Below are 16,857 nucleotides of genomic sequence, written 5' to 3'. Positions count from 1 at the left end.
CTAAAATAAATAAATAAATTTAAATTACACAATCATATATGGATGATCTTAATACCAAAAATATATATATGGATAATCAAAGTGTTTTTAAAGTCAGACTACCGTTTAAAAAAAAAAAACAGACGACTTATTAAAAAAATTCACATAACTTGAGTATTTTAATTTTTACCTTGTATAATAAGATTTAAGGGTTAATATTTATTACTTTTACTCCTACATAAAGAAATAAAAAAAGATTTAAGGGTTAATTTTTATTTTTACTTTTTTTACCATAAAAAAAAGATTCAACTCTTCTAAAGTGAGTATTTTGCTTTAGAGTAAAAAACAAATAATCTAAGAAATAAAAAAATTATACATAAAGATTATTGACAATATTTTCATACAAAAAAAATTGGTTTAGGGATTTTCATATAAAAATCAAATCTAAAAAATATTGCACAGAAATCAAATTTATATTTTAAAAAACTTCGTAGAGGCTGTTTCCGGATTTGAACCCATGACCAACAAGTCACCAAGGCACAACTTTACCGCTACACCAGGGCTCGCCCTCCCAAATTTATATTTTAACCAATTTATTTTAAACTTGCGAAAGCTTGAAAATTAAAAGCTAAAGGAAGAGTAAAGTGATGTTCAAGAATCTCAAATTCCACTTCCACCCTTCACATAATTGAAATCAATCATCTTGACGAACAACTAAAGTTCTCAGTTCTCATTCAGAATAAAAAGGTTACCATTCGTCCATTTCGGGTTCACATGACCTATAATTGGAAGAATTTAAAGATAAGCAGGTCACACTGATAAAAATAGTCCTCCATTTCCAAGTCAACAGTACCGACTTCTGACTAAACGTAACCCTAGACGCTAACGTATGTAGAAACGTCATGGTTTAGGGATTATTTTCAGACAATGATTAGTCTGAAAACAAAAAAAGATAAACGTTACACAAAAAAAGAAAGACATCTATAATGTGTATACATCATGATGCTGACATCTTGCTTATACAATGGAGAAAGCCAGACTAAATGGTGTATAGTAAACTGAATTACTGATCCCATACTATTCATACAATAGCATGCAGTTTCATAATTCTCATTTTTTATCATGTACAATGAGGCTTTCACCATCGTCCATCCCCCAAGACTGGACAAAAGAAAGAAAGTTTATGTTTTACAAAAGAAAAAAACTGACTAGTAATTTTACTTTCTCAAATCATCAGCATGTTCAGCCATGGTGTGCAAAACTTAATGTTTTAACCGTTTAATTTTAAACAAGCTGCACTACAGCAATGACCCTTAGGGCACCGTTTTGGAGAAGATCAGCAAGCTCATCAAATAGCAGAGCAGTTCGCCATCCCCATCCCTTAGGAGCTTTAGGTAGAAGAGTGCCTGTTTGTTTAAAGCTTCCAAACACCGTCATTTCCCTCTTCGATGGAACAGTCAACTAAATGTTAAAAACAGAACGATCCCAAAATTATTAATCAAAATGATAGAACATCATGAAACACCAAATATTAATAATGCTGTAATCCATTGCTGATATTACCTGGTAGCGTGCAGTCACCTTTTCACGCGAGTCAACATACATATGCACCTGATAATACATTTCATAGATATAGAAATCAAAGCTAACATCTAATTGACCATCTATATGTACGAAGGTAATCACTGCAATCAGCTGTCTATAAAAAAGGCGCTGTACTACTACTAAAGGCATTACTCTATATTAATATTAATGAAATAAAGAATTTCAAACTTAATAGCATAATCTAATTCCAAATTATCTTTAGGCCCCAACTCATTCAAATACGAAAACAGTCCAGCTAACCTTTCTATGTATATCAGTTATCTCTGCCTTCCGACGGTGAAGAAACAACCCTGCATTAGCATTAAAAATAAGTTTCCAGACAGACAAAAAAGATTTTCTTTATTTAATAAATCTTAATTCACATCCCAAAGGTGGGAATTTCATGTATTAAAACATTACCAAGGGTTCGCCGCCCTTGGGGGTCTTCATCATTAAAAGCTTGTACACTGACCTGGTGATTAAAAAAAATAAAATTCTATTCATAACAGGAGATGCAAAAATCATCATAAATGAATATAATGATGAATTGAAGTCCATGTACCTTCCACAAAGAACCAGCATAGAAAACTTCTGGGGAATGCTTAACCTGGCCCTCACCAAGCCTATGCACATCCTCGAAACGTACACTACAAAACCAGTACAAATTTACAGAACATTTAAATATATTGATGAAGCTTAGTGCCCCAAGAATTTGGGAACCCCGAAGATAGAAAAACACAAACAGAAGCAGCAGGGGCAAGACAAAATGTATGAGTTATATGACAAAGCAACTGAAAACAGAAATACAAGAAATAATAGAAACTGCAAGAGGTCCTCCTAAAATCACACCCAGATTGCATTGCAAGACACCTTCCATGGATTCAGGAAACAACATTGATCATAAAATATTAGACACATATATCTGAAAGAGAGAAGAATTATATAAAAAAGAAACACAATTGAAAGGAAACAAGGAGAAGAAAGAAGGGAAGAAAAGTAGAGGAAGATGGCACACAAACAATACAAGTATATGAATATTTGATGCATATGAGGTTTAAGAAAGTCTTAAAAATCCTGCAAAATAGCATCAACAACCAGGTTCTGGTAATGAAAGTATCAGAAGAAAATCATCCCAAGGAAAAATAAAAGAGAAAAAAAGATGTGTTAATATTAAAGATTCTAATATTGTGAATATGCAAATTGTGGCACAAAACCCAGCCCATATGACAACTATCAATATACCCTATTTATGTTAAAAATTGCCAATAGTTGCAAAGAGGTTAACTTACCCAAAGCGAAAAGGGGGAAAATGGCTTAAAGGTGCTTTCAAATCCAATGATATGGAAGTACTGTTGACATTATCCCATTCTATACCAATGGTATGTTCCGGTGTCTCTAACATCTGCATGGGAATGCCACCAGTACTTGCACCTCCAGCGGTAGTTCCAGACATGCTGCTTTGCAAGCCCATTTCATACCCCCTTTGTGTTAGCTCTGTATGTACATTAGTTCCATTACTCCCTCCCAGGCTTAGCCCAACTAAAGCTGTCAACCCATCTCCAGCCAGGTCTCCATTTGGGTCAGCACGTGCCTCTGAATCATCATTGGCCGCAGACTGAGGATAGTTTCTGTTGCCAACTCCAAATGGTACACGAGAAAAGACAAAACGTGTAGGAGGTGAAGCAGATGCTGGAACAAATGTAGTTCCACGGCCAATACCTGCAAGCCCATCAATAGCACCTCTAACATGTACTCGTACAGGTCTAAAAAGGCCATTTCTTTCGCCTGCAGAAGATTCAGCAACATATATATTTCCCACATTGCCAGGCATAATGTTCTGATTGTGTTCTTGCACGTAAGATCCGGAGGTAGAAGCTCCATGTGAAAATGCAAATTGCTTCTGACAAGTGCAGGCCATGTTCATGAGGGAGCAAACTTTGCATGTATCAGCAGCAATTTCTTGTACCCTCTGACTAAGAAGCATCTACAAAAGGAATGAAGATTAAAACACCAAAACAATAATGTCAACAACATTTCATAACCAATAATTTCTATACCAAGTTCAATGACTTATATATTGAATGATTGATTTGCAAAGATTGAGATTGTAATAATTAATATATTTAAATATTTCAGGGATAGAAGTTTTTTTTTTTTGAGCCAGATATTGGGTTTGTTTTAGAGGCAAAACAAAAATTATAACTTGTTAAACTTGGTTACTTCAGAGGCATAATGAAAAATATAACTTTGAAATTATATAAGCATTTTTTGATATGGCAAATGCAATACTAAATTTAAACAACAAATTAATCTAAGTCCAACCTGCAGCCAAAGACCGTCATTTACAGCTTTGCAAGGGAAACCTAATTCTTCAAGTTGCTTTCTGACATTTAGAAGTGCATCAAAAGACATATTGCAATATAAAAGGGACCCCCCTTCAAATATATTGAAAAATGCGTCATATTCATCTCCATGACCTCTGAAGTTTCCTCTGGGGTGAGATTTAAGCTGTCTTCTGCCAACAACCTGGCCATTCCATGAAAATAAAGGAGTTCCATATCTTCCCCAATCATTGGATGTCAGCTCATTACAAGAATTCGATGAAAAGCAATATCTTGATTGATCTCTAACTAACCAACTATTGTTGTCTAAATGGTAGAAAGGTCCTTCTTCAGATGTCCCTTCAATACCCACTCCAGTGGCTCCCATACTAGTAGCTCCAGCACCAAGAGGTGTCTCAACATAACACGATGTTCTCACCTCATCTGTATCAGGCAATGAATTACCCAATGACGGCCCTTCCATGTCACAAGAATATCTTGGATTCAGGTTTGGTGAACTGACATATGAAGCTTGTGGAACCTGTTCATTGGAAACAGAAACCCCCCCATCTTTGAAGTCTGCCACTGGATCTGCAACCTCAACTAGAAGACTAGGAGTGCTAGGGTCCTTTAGATCAGTTTTAAGACCAATTTTCCCCATGTCAGTTTCCAACCTGTTACTAGTACAGCTATCAGTTACAATTTTTCCCTTGGAGCTACCAGAATCAGTGTGGATACCGGTTGCAGACTCAGTGCCAGAAATTCCATGCGCAGGATGTTCAACCTTGCAATGAGCACTTTTTGCCAGGAATGTGTACAAAGCCAATTCGAACCTTTATATAAAGTTTTAGAGTGTTATGCAGTTTACAAAAGCAATATGTTAACCACAAAACCAAATAAAGACTCAGGAACCACTTACCGTTTCTCTTCATTGAGTATCCACAGATCATTAGAAGTCAGTAATGCATGTAATGTTTGAGATGAAAGTTTAGGAAGCACCTGCAACAAGAAAATGTTGTTTAATCCAATGATTCTAACTTAATCCTCGATTTCGTAATAAACATATAATCAAGAACCAGAAGACCCAAAACCACCAGATGCAAGCCAGCACTTCTATTTTCCGCATTACCTCTTTCAATTCCATGCCACCACTTTGACAGAGGTAGCCCCAGCAAGCAGTTCTAACACGCTCCCCATGCATGCCATAGTCTTGGTTCTCCGCAAACACCTAGCTTGCAATCATACACCACCAATAACTAACCAATAAAATTATGCATTGTTATTTAAATTTGACAATGGGGCTATAAAAGCATCTGGATCCTTGAACCTGATAAGCCAAGAAGTTTGAAGTCCACAGCTCAGATATAATGAAATCCGTACAAATTCCACATAAATCCTGCATAGATAGATGTATAGATACACCAAATAAAAAGCATTGGAAAATTTAAGAAGCAAGTTAACAATAACTAATAAAATAAAACATATAAACGGTTAATATGTAAACATCATACCTGAAGGTCAAGAAAGGAAGCAGCAGCAAGAACACGAAAAGCATTATTATCATTAAGCTTAGGGTGGTGTCCGTATAGATATGCCAAAGCCATTGCAATTGCCTCATCATTAACATTCTTATCATCAACATGAAGAGCCACAACAGGAGCACCGGCTTCTTTCCAAGGCCCATGAAGCATGTTCCTAACACACATCAGTGTTGAGACGATAAATAATAGCAATGTTGTAAGACCAACAAAATAAAGAGTTCAATAGACATGTACTGACAGTGACTTAACCAATCAGAAATCATCCTTAGTATAACTACTATAGGTTTATTATACAGCGTCTGGATTAACAATTCACACAACAATAGAAATAAACCTAAAGAATAAATTAAGCATGATAAAGATTGCAAAATTCTGTATACAGGGAAGAATAATTCGCACGTCTCACTTAGTAAGTAATTTAACAGGCTCCATCTGCAACTAAGAAAGAGAGAAAACAGCGAAAGAGAAGAAGCACGCCAGGTGAAACAAACAGAAGAGAAGAGAAGAGAGTGAGGATCGTTTACCTGAAATACGAACTGCGAGAGAGGATAAGACGGTGGAGGTGATAAGTGGAACCCATGGCATTGACGACGATATCAGAGAAGGAACCCGAATTGAAGCCTTCGATTTGGACATGCTCGCAGAGGGAAGCCAGGTTGCAATCGGCACCGCGCAATTCGGCGGCGGCGCCGTCGGAGTGCTGCGACGGCGGAATGGTGGCGATTTTGGCTTTGGGATGTTCGCGGAACTGAGGTTCCTCCATACTCATCAAACGCACACTTTCATTCTCATTCTCATTCTCATTCTCGATCGATCCAACGGTTTTATTTGCACGGCGATTTATTTATTTATTGTAATTAATAATCTTCTTCTTCTTCTTCTCTCTATTCATTGTGTTTGGCTTTTTCTTGCCGATTCAGTGCAACGCTCCGTTGTAATCGAATCACTGTAATAATGTATTGTTCATTTTCCTAATTTTCCCTGTCCGAAATGGAACACTGGACCTTTTTGCAATTGCAACTTACGTTACTTTCGTATACAGAACGAAGACTAAATGGGAGAGAAGAGTAATAAATAAATAGAAATTAAATATTTTTTAAATAGTTTAGATTAAGAAAATAGAAGATAGAAAGCATATTTAATCCTTGCTAATTAATTAAAAAGTAAAAAATACTAATATTTTTTATCTTTGTGTGAAAAATGTATAATGGAGTCATTTTTTAATAAATAAATATTTATAAGTTGTTGTTGAATACTTATTAGTAACATCTAAATTATAAAATTTATTTTTTATATTAAATAAACAATTTATTTATTCATATTTTTACATTTTTCAAATAAACTTAATCTAAAACAGTATAAAACTTATTTTAACAGAAATAAATAAATTTTAATTGAAGCGTGTTGTAGATGAAGGTGAATAGGTGACTGTCAAACGTGCTATTGTAATTGTATTATAAAATATTAAATCTGATAAATTAATTATTTATGATTTGCCACCTAATTTGAATTATTAGCTATGATAGTATTGTTTTATTTATTTATTTATGTTTGCGTGGTGAAATACTGTTTTTTTCCTTTTACTGTTACACTTATACCCCTTTGTTAATAGTATTAAATTTTGAAAAAATGTTTGATATGATAGAAAGAAAATGAGGAAACAAAAAAAAAAGGTTTGAAATTCAAATTAAAGAAAAAGTGAAAAAGAAAGGAAATTTTGATTTATTTTTTTGCAAAAGTCAACATTTCTATCATTTTCTTATTATACCTTTCCCCAACCAAACAAGAAAAAACAGTCATTAGTTAATTTCTTTCTTCACCTCCAAACATATTATGGGTGTTTGGTTTCTGAGTTCGGGGAATGTATAATGTAAACGGGAAAAGTTGTGCTGGAGGTGACCAAGACAATGAATAATCCGAGTGTTTGTGTGTAAAATCTGTTATGGGATGTGGTAGCAAGATGCTTAAACCTTCCACCACTGAAGCATTTGGTGGCTTGGTGTGGGTTCAATTACCATTTTCTGTGACCCTGTTTTGTAGATTCGTAATGTTGTATGATTCTATGATGCATGGCCCAAATTTGACTTATTGTTCACATTTCAACAGCTACTGCAGCAGCTGCTGAAAGCATGCCAAGAAAAACGGTTTGTGTGTGAAGAAGCAGATAGGGCCTTGCTCAATGACTGCTTAAACCCCCACTGCTAGGCCCGACCTTAGTGGAGCACGAAATATTTCATCTTTAATGCATGGGGGTAAGGAACAGAAGCAAGTGTCAGAGCGTCTGCAATCCAAGCTACCACCCATTCCTACTTTTTCAATATTTAAGATTGTTAATCCTTAAAGCTTTATGTGTAAAAACCACAAACGCTCATAAAATTGCACAAGGAGCTTTGTTTAAGCACCCCCAATCTATATTTTCATACGACTCATACTTGAGCAGAGTTCAGAAATTTAGATGTAAGTGTAGAAACAAACATTCATGATTCTGCATGAGGAGTAATGCTGGAATGAAAATTTCTTCTAGTTTGATGCAGTATATTCCATTTATCTTGTTGCCATAATTTTTGGACAACTTAAGATCAATTGGAATTCGGAAAACTTGGCCTCTCATATTCCGAGCTGGAAATATCATTATTATTTCAAGCTCGCACTGCCCTGTAGATCAAATTTATTATTCTTGCAATTTGAATTGATTTTCAAAATTTCAGAATTTACATTACAACTAATTTCCCCACATATCCTGCCCCCTCACCTACTCACAATAACCAATAGGACTTCTAAATGATAAAAGTATCTAGTGGCTCTAGCACGGGCACTTCCCTTTGGAATACCGTGCATTGAAAAAATACTAGGAAATTTTTTCAAAAGATAGACCAAGATTCAGTCACTAAAAAGCATTCTTCACCTGTGTGCCCAGCAATCGGCTCCATCAACTCCAACTTTTGATTTTGATGGAAGTGAAACACTACAAATTTTCACTAAGTGTCCCCATATACCATGACCACCAATTGTGGTAGAGTTGCCGTTTCTTCAAGACTTCATCATGGACATTTATTGTAGGACTTGATAAAGTAACGGTCATATAAATGTGATTATGGTGCAATTTGATCTTGCTCTATTATAGAGCGCAAGTGCATTTCAACATCAGCAAGTGGTTGCCCAGCATAGAGTTGAAGCTGCCTCTTTTTCACAACTACCACTTTCTTGGCACGTGATATTATTTCTTCATTCAGTTCCTGCAAAATATTAGAAGTGCCCCTTAGGATAAGGAATGTATAAAACATGATTGCACACTCCACAGCTAATTAAAGGTTCATACAATTGGCCACTAAATGATCAGTTCCAATTTTCATATGCCTGGTTCAGATGTAGCAATGAGACATTTCAGTTCTATGTTAGGGCATATAAGATTCTTACTTGTATTGGCATTGGAACTGCATAAGCACTAAAAGACCCCAAATCTTCAAAAAAGGATTTTAATAGAAAACAGAAGTTGTTGGCATCAGCATGATCCTCAAAAGCAACTGTATAGGAATCATCATCACTTTGTTCCTGTTCCTTAGAGGTGAACTTTAGGCCATAATATAGACCTTCTAATCCTTCCTCGGAATCTCTTTGCATGAGAATGACCTTCACAAATATAGAGAGTGACTTTATGATCAGATGTAACTGGATACACACAGGGACATGTATAATAACTAAATGATGGTTCAAGCTAACTTACAACAGACGTACCAGTGTATTTGTGTCCTACAATGCAGGACATTGGCTTTGTCAAAGTTTTTAAGGATTAAATTATAGTATATACTTAATACAACAAGAAAAAATTAAAGCTTTCATTGCTTTTAAGAATGGCGAGTTTTTGAAGATTCATGGTGGTGCAGTAATGGGTAGACATTATCCAACCGAGAAACAAGTAAACAAAAAGAACTTTCTTGCACTTACAAAAACATAATGGAGGTTCAGCCACCACACATCAGTTTTAGTATTCGCTTGCTTAACTTTGACTCTGTTAGCTTGTGAATTTTTTTTAGCCAATTCATGCCTTGAATTGCCGTTTATACTGTCTTGCATCACCTTGGACTTGTCATCAACAACTTTTCCTCCTTCTTCCGAAGGAACACTAGAAACACTCTTCTGCGTCACAAGCTCCGGCTGATTGGCTCGTTTATCTTCATGTAACATTTGTGCATGATCAGAAACATCATCACTTCCATGATCTTGAGCTGCTTTCTTACTTTCTGAACCCCTCTTCGTTGCCTTAGATTCTTTCCAATCTCGGTTCCCTGGAAAGCCCTTGGGAGTCTTTGTATCCTTAGTAGAAGGGCTTTTGAATTTAAACTTCTTCTTGAACACCAATGCCTCATTTCCCTTATTCTTCACATTCTTATTGACACCCCTATCCACTCCAGCTGCAGAATTCCCACGAGAATTAATCTGTAACGCTGCTGAAATATCCTTAGCACTACCATTAATCCTATTCTGCACCTTTAACAATCGCTCACCAATCTCTTTCTCAATACCAAGTCTATTACTAGAAACAGCACCTTCGTCGTCATCATCATCATCCACTTCAAAATCCTCATCCTCATCCTCTTTACCTTTCTTCTCCGATTCAATTCGCCGCGCTTCTCTGGCCATTAACTTAATTTCCTCGATTTTCTTATCCATTAAAACTTGTTCCTCAGAAAGAAAAACATTGCTAGCACCATGAACAGGCCATGACACAGTTTTCTCATCCCTATCTATCTCCAAATCCCTATCCTTCTGGTTGAATTTGAAAATCCCCACAATCCAAACGGTGTAAATCGTCTGCAACACAAAAAACCCAAGAAAATACATACCGCCGTATTTCAATATATCCACGGCAGAAACGTTCTGGAAAACACCATTGTCCTTCGTGGTGCCCTCCGAGACTTGTAACTCTTCCAATTTATCTGGTTCTCCGGCGAGCGTCTCTTCGGCGGGAAGCTCGACACAGAGGTTGTTGTTTTCTTGAGGCAAGACGATAGGGTGTGGCGGCGGCGGTGGTGATGGTAGAAGAGGAAGGGTGAGTGGGTAAGGTTTAGTAAGGATTTTCAGAATTTTGGGTCGCAAATGGTTTTTCCTGTGGCGTTTTGAAGAAATTGGAATACGAAGAGTGGTTCGTCCGGTAGCTTGAGGCGCGAGAACAGAGGAAAGAGTGTAATGCGCACTCGCCATTGGAACCTCTGTTCGGTTTGGAATCAGTGTGGATGCGTGTTGCTTAGGTTAGTTTCCTCCATGAGAAGAAGAAGGAGCTGAACTTTCGTTCCGTTTCAGTTTACACATTTGAAGAATTCAGCGTAATCATCGTTCCTGGGACTAGGCTTGGTCTTGTTCTGGCCCAACTTTGGCAGTTGCTTGGGGCACCCAGCATTTTTGCTGGGCACCCAGCAACCTGGATGAAAGGGCGAAAATGTCCTTCATCCTTTAATATAAAAGTAGCACGGTGACTCATCCATACGAGTCACTATGCATTTATGAAATTTCTTCTTCTTCCTTCCTCGAGAGAATGCTTCTTGTTCTTCCTCCAAGAGAACGGTCCCTCTCCGTTTCGTGGCTTCATTTTTGCACTGCCTCATCTTCTCCGGCGGTCTCTCCACTGTCAGTTGCGGCCTCCTCTTCACTGCCTCCTCTTCATTTCCTCGTTGTTGCGGCGTCTTATTCTCCTGTTGAGGTTAGTGAATCTTCTTCCTTCTGTGGTTCGTGTTCTGCCTTGTTTTGTATTGTGTATTGTTTTGTGTTTTTGTTTGCACCATTGCTGCTTGTTTTGTGTTTTGTGTATTGTTGGGCGTCTTGTTCTATGATTCTATGTTTGTTCCGTGCTTATTTTGTGAAAAGGTCATACGAATTGGCAATCCGTATGGCTTTTTTTTTTATAAAAAAAACATTTTTTCATATGAATTGCCAATCCATATGACTTTATATAAAAAAAAATATTTTTTATTTTATTTTTAAAAAGGTTTTTTATTAGAACAAAAATAGGAAAAATGAAGGATATTTATATTGATTTTAGTTTGTCTGTTATTGATTTTATGAATGATTTATTTATTATTCAGTTTATCTGAGAAATGTTAGTAGGATTAGATTACAATTTAGATTATATTAGATTAGTTTTTTTTAACACAAACATTAGATTAGAATAAGAAAATGTTAGAGGATTAGATTACAATTTATATTAGATTATATTAATTTTTTAACACAAACATTAGATTAGAAACAGGAAAAGTAGAACAAAAATACAAAAATATTATTTTATCAAATATATTTCAGAATGTTACGCTCTCGTGCGTCATCATCATGTTGGACCAGCTTCAATGAGGAACTGGAACAACTTCGTATGAATGTGCCTAGTAAGAATTAACATATAGTTACTTGAATATTAATTATGTTTTGTGCTTGAATGCTTGTTAATTGCTTGAATGTTAATCATGTCAGAATTAACAATTGAAGAGCACAGGGAATAGAGGGAATTGGCAAACATGATACAAAATGTCGCGGCTCCACCAGAGACTTTTTTTCCAAACCGTTCACGCCAGGGACCAGGTCATGTTTATTTTGATTTAATTAACATTTGATTTTTTCTGTTATTTCGTGTAACTAACCAACCTTATCTTGTGATACGACACGTAGATTTTCGGTGAAATTGGTAAGGTATGTGCTGTCAAGTGGAAGGACGTACTGGACGGTGTACGACATTTGATTGATAAAGACGGAAATTATCATAACGTCATGTACACCGTCCAGTACGTTCAAAGATTTGGATCAACTAGTCATTGTAGCAGGGTGTACAACACTACGAGATTTTTACCAGTTGATCAGAGATCATCTTGTATCCTTGAATTATTATGGTAAGAGTGCATTTTTTCTTACCATATTCAAGACCAATTATCTGCCCATATCATTTCCAATATGACACTCTTTATACCATCAAGTGTCGGGTTCTGTCACCTTCAAGGTTTATTTCACTGAGCAGGAAATTACCAACTTCCTAATTTAGTTGTCAACATTTCTTTATTTTTCAAGTTTTAAATTTCTTTACATAAATTGTTGACATAATATTATTCTTAATATCGGGACGTTTCAAACAGCATGTGTTATTTTCTTAAAGACAAACGCTGAACTCATTTGCACTTGGAGAACGTTGCAGAATGTCGGCTTATGTTCAATCATTGGAAGAAGACACTTAAAATTGAAGCTGGATGGAAACATTTATGCAAAACTTTATCCTTGAAAGCTGACATGAAAATCGTTTTTGAATTCATTGATCTCACCCTTAACCGTGTGCTTTATTGGTCATGTTTATAGACATTTTAGGATTTCGAACATTTTAATTACTTCTGAACAATTTATTTATATAATAGTTGTCTTATAATAATTGTTTTACCATGTGTTAGATTCTAAATTTGTTGCAACTTGTATATAATAGTTTTTTGTAATATCTAATATTATCCCATTATTTTTGGAAAAAAATATTTTTGATTAATGACTAAATTAAATTTTATCATTGCTAAATTTAACCAATTAGGAAATTAAAATTAATAACTAAATTTAAGCAATAAATGAATTAAAATTAATCATTAAAATATTATGTGAATTCATTTGTTTTATCATTGCAAAAAATTTGTTATTTTTGGTTTTTTTTACTAAAAAAAAAATTGTAATCCGTATAAAAAAGAGGCCGGTATAAAAAAAAATTTGACGTACGTACGGATTGCTGATCCATATGAACTATAAGGATTGGCAATCCGTACGTATGTCAACTTTTTTTGGCACTTCTCTCATTTTCCAGCAACAAAAATTGACCAAAATTTACCGTATACTCCTCACCAACGCACGTACATCATTGGAGAACAAATACACTTCCAAATGGCCCTTAATGGAAGCAAGACTTACGGAAATTTTACGGGAAAAAAATGACGCTGCAGAAATAAAAAAATCCTACTGCTATTTATAAGGGTATTTTCGGCATTTAGGAAATTTGCTGGGTGCCCCAGCAAAAATGCTGGGTTCCCCAAGCAATCCCCCCCAACTTTCCCGCGTCGTTCGGTTTTGGCCCAACTGTTTTCGTCTTTAAATAGAATCATCGAAAGGATAGGTTGGGGAAATCCAAATTTTGAATTGAAAATTGTGTGCGGAAGTCTCTATCCATTTCCCACCGCATGGCTTCTTCAGACTCGAAGAGCTTCTTCTTCATGTCTGCACCTCCTCAAATCCGAGCTCCTCTTACTCTCGAAGCTGATGATTCCGACCTCGATGTTGCAAGTAATGATACTCTTTCTCAATCTGAAGAAGAAGAGTTTTTTCAAGATGATGAGTGTGTGCAGCTATCTCCCATGCATGCTGCACCTTTGCGGGTTACTCCTTTTGCCCATTTGTCTACCTTTAATGATGAAGTGGACGAAGACGAAGACGAAGACGAAGACGAAGACGACGACAATGAAGAAGAAGAAGGAGAAGAGGAAGGTGCGCCCAGAATTAAGATGCTGGACTCAGAAGAAGAAAATCACGAGGCGTCGACTTTTACGAACTTGTTACCTGTTAGTCAATCACTGCTTGCAAATGATTTCGCATTTTTCAGTGGCAGTGACGAGGAATTGGATGTGGATGAGCATGTTCTGGACCCGGTTCTTGGAATTAGGGTTGCTTATCATGAATACTCTAGTGCAAAAGATTCTGATGTTACGTCGGAGCATTCACAGGACAATTTCAACAACGAAGAGGGATTTGGCGTGCCAAGAGTGGTACTCAATGAACTGGAGAGTGTTGAGCTGGTTGAGACTGATACCACAATGCAAGGGAAGTTGGATGGAGGAGCTTCAATTGTTGTTGGTGACACCGGCTTATTGAAGTCCAGTCTTGAGGATTGCAGCAACAGCATATTACAGGAACATCATATGAGTGTTCATGACCTACCAGAACACAACTCCCAAGTACATTGCATCACATGTGAACCTGAATCTGCTGAAAATGTTCAGTATAGTGCAGCGACTCAAACCACTGAAGCTAATGGAAGTGGAGGTGTTGCCGATGATCAAGTAAAGGGATGTGAGAATCTGGTAAGTATAACTAGATCTGTAGTAGACTCAAATGCTGAATTGTGTGATTCTTCTGCTGGTTTTGAATCCAATCATGATGCTTATGAAAGTAACATAATTCATAGTGTTGAGTCTTGTGAAGTTCTTGACCCCACGCATCTTCAAGAATGTTATTTGGAAAAGGATTTGTCTGAAACGAGTCTAGGTGTTAGTCTAGAAGATGAATTGTTTTCTGATTACCATTCAGCGGAACATGTGGAAGCACTTAAAGTGGGATTCGCTGCAAAAGAAGAGACTACTGTTGAGTTAAACACGGCTAGCCAAGAATCAGACAGAGAAGGTTCTGCTTCAGATGGGGATGTGGAAGGGTTGACAACAGTTGCCCTTGAGCAGTTCAGGGAACAAATTTCAGCTTTCTCTATTCTTCTGGGTTCAAAAGGTTCTGGAAAGGACTCTCAAGAAAAACAGACCATCAGGATTTCACATGGATCAATGAACTTACCAACTAGGGATGATGCAAAAGGCCAATTCATTTATGCTGATAGTGATGATGAATCAGATGGCAGCTCAGGTACAGTCACCTCTGCTGATGAATCCAGTGTTATCTGTCTTGAAGATCCAGCTACTTTCAGTTCCTTACAGTTACCATATTACGATGCTCGAGCTGGTTTCCAGCACAACATAACTGAGAAGGAAAAGGGGAAAATACAGAATATACAGGCCATAAGTGTGAAATTCTTGAGGCTTGTCCTGCGAATAAGCTTATCTCTTGAAGATTCCTTGGTTTCAAAAGTTTTATACAGGTTGGTCGCAGATATTGAAAGGCGCTTGAATCAGGAATTTATCATTAAATCAGCAAAAACATCAGCAAAGAAGCTTGAAGAAAATTGTCAAGATGATTTGGACTTTTCTTTGAACATTCTGCTTCTTGGGAGAAGTGGGGTGGGAAAGAGTGCAACCATAAATTCTATTTTTGGTGATATGAAGGTCGTGACAAATGCATTTGAACCTGCCACTACTTCTGTAAAAGAGGTTTCTGGAACTATTGATGGAATCAAGATCAGAATCCTTGACACACCTGGTCTCAAGTCCTGTATAAAGGAGCAAGCTTACAACAGAAAGATATTGTCATCTGTAAAGAGGTATATGAAAAAGTTTCCACCAGATGTCATTCTCTATGTTGATCGAGTAGATGCCCAAACCAGAGATCTAAATGATTTACCAATATTAAGGTCAATCACAAGTTCTCTCGGTCCCTCAATATGGCAACATGCAATTCTTACTCTGACACATGCTGCTTCTGTTCCTTTCGATGGACCATCAGGATCCCCTTTGAGCTATGAAGTATTTGTTGCTCAAAAATCCTATCTTGTTCAACAATCAATTACTCAAGCAGTACGTAATCTATGTCAATTGAGTCCAAGTTTCATGTGTCCAGTCGCCCTTGTTGAGAATCATCCATTGTGTGGAAAGAATATGTTTGGGGACTGTGTGCTTCCCAATGGACTTAGATGGAGAAGCCAATTATTAGCTTTGTGTTTCTCTCTGAAGATCGTATCTGAAGTGTCTTCTATTTCAGGATCTCAAACTCTTTTTGATAATTGGAAGAATTGTTTCTTCCAGGACCATCCCCAGCCTCTGTGCCATCTATTTTCTTCATTGTTGAAGTCTCCTGCTCATCTAAAATTTTCTGCCAATTGGAATTGACCTAGATGTTCACTTCACAAATAATGAATATGTGAAATATGATAGTTGAATTCACATTTCAGCTTTTTCGTGATGTCAATTATCGGGAGTCATGGCTGTAACAACGATCTTCAGGATCAGACTGTTAGCATTGCAAGAAATCTTTATGTTCATACTTTCATAGTAGCTTTATTGCTGCTTTTCCTCTTCAGACCATCAATACTGAAAGATTTTCCTCTTAGCATTTTCTTAGTTAAACCATAATTTCAATTAGCATTTTCTTCATGTTTAACCACTGAAAGTAATGCCTTTTAAAGGGAGTTTATGTGGTCCTAAACAGTAGTGTCATAAAAACTTGGTTAGGAAATTTTTTATTTATTAAATGTTACTTATATTTCGAAGATTTTTTCAATTGTGTTTAGTACAACTTTTTCTTTCAAGGAGAAAAAACTCAAAAAAAGATCAAATATTATAGGTTATAAAAAAGTCCGTAGTAGTTAAAGAGTATGTAACCAAAAACAAGTAAAGAATATAAAAAAATAAAGGTTTAAAGAGTGTGTTTTCCCCTGAATTTGAATTTGGGGGTTGTATTTGACATTTTATGATATTTTTATGGTATTTTGTAGTGATTTTTTGATATTTTTGTGATAATTTTAAAATGTAAATTTAAGCGGTTAAAAAATAAAA

General features: G+C 36.3%; 3 protein-coding genes across 3 annotated transcripts; 1 reads left to right on the top strand and 2 right to left on the bottom strand.

Moving 5' to 3' along the window:
• Positions 1–795: 795 nt before the first annotated feature.
• On the bottom strand, positions 796–6,468 carry LOC100795961 (uncharacterized). Its single transcript, XM_006600296.4, has 12 exons — positions 5,950–6,468; positions 5,396–5,579; positions 5,212–5,280; positions 5,014–5,112; positions 4,804–4,883; positions 3,886–4,717; positions 2,853–3,547; positions 2,126–2,210; positions 1,984–2,035; positions 1,825–1,874; positions 1,543–1,590; positions 796–1,440 (listed from the first exon to the last, which is right to left on the bottom strand). The coding sequence occupies exons 1-12, from the start codon at positions 6,192–6,194 to the stop codon at positions 1,264–1,266; spliced, it is 2,616 nt and encodes an 871-aa protein (XP_006600359.1). The 5' UTR covers positions 6,195–6,468; the 3' UTR covers positions 796–1,263.
• Positions 6,469–8,096: 1,628 nt separating this feature from the next.
• LOC100786970 (uncharacterized) lies at positions 8,097–10,745 on the bottom strand. The gene is made up of 3 exons (XM_003550240.5): positions 9,371–10,745; positions 8,843–9,055; positions 8,097–8,661 (listed from the first exon to the last, which is right to left on the bottom strand). Exons 1-3 carry the CDS (start codon positions 10,625–10,627, stop codon positions 8,518–8,520), a joined length of 1,614 nt encoding a protein of 537 aa, XP_003550288.2. The 5' UTR covers positions 10,628–10,745; the 3' UTR covers positions 8,097–8,517.
• Positions 10,746–13,553: 2,808 nt separating this feature from the next.
• On the top strand, positions 13,554–16,411 carry LOC102668152 (translocase of chloroplast 108, chloroplastic). The gene has a single exon (XM_006600295.4). It carries the CDS (start codon positions 13,609–13,611, stop codon positions 16,189–16,191), a length of 2,583 nt encoding a protein of 860 aa, XP_006600358.1. The 5' UTR covers positions 13,554–13,608; the 3' UTR covers positions 16,192–16,411.
• Positions 16,412–16,857: the final 446 nt, after the last annotated feature.

This window comes from Glycine max, chromosome 17 (genome assembly GCF_000004515.6).
Source record: "Glycine max cultivar Williams 82 chromosome 17, Glycine_max_v4.0, whole genome shotgun sequence".
NCBI classification, from domain to species: Eukaryota; Viridiplantae; Streptophyta; class Magnoliopsida; order Fabales; family Fabaceae; genus Glycine; species Glycine max.
Note: the sequence above shows the minus strand (reverse complement) of the source record. Positions and strands in the feature narration are given on the sequence as shown.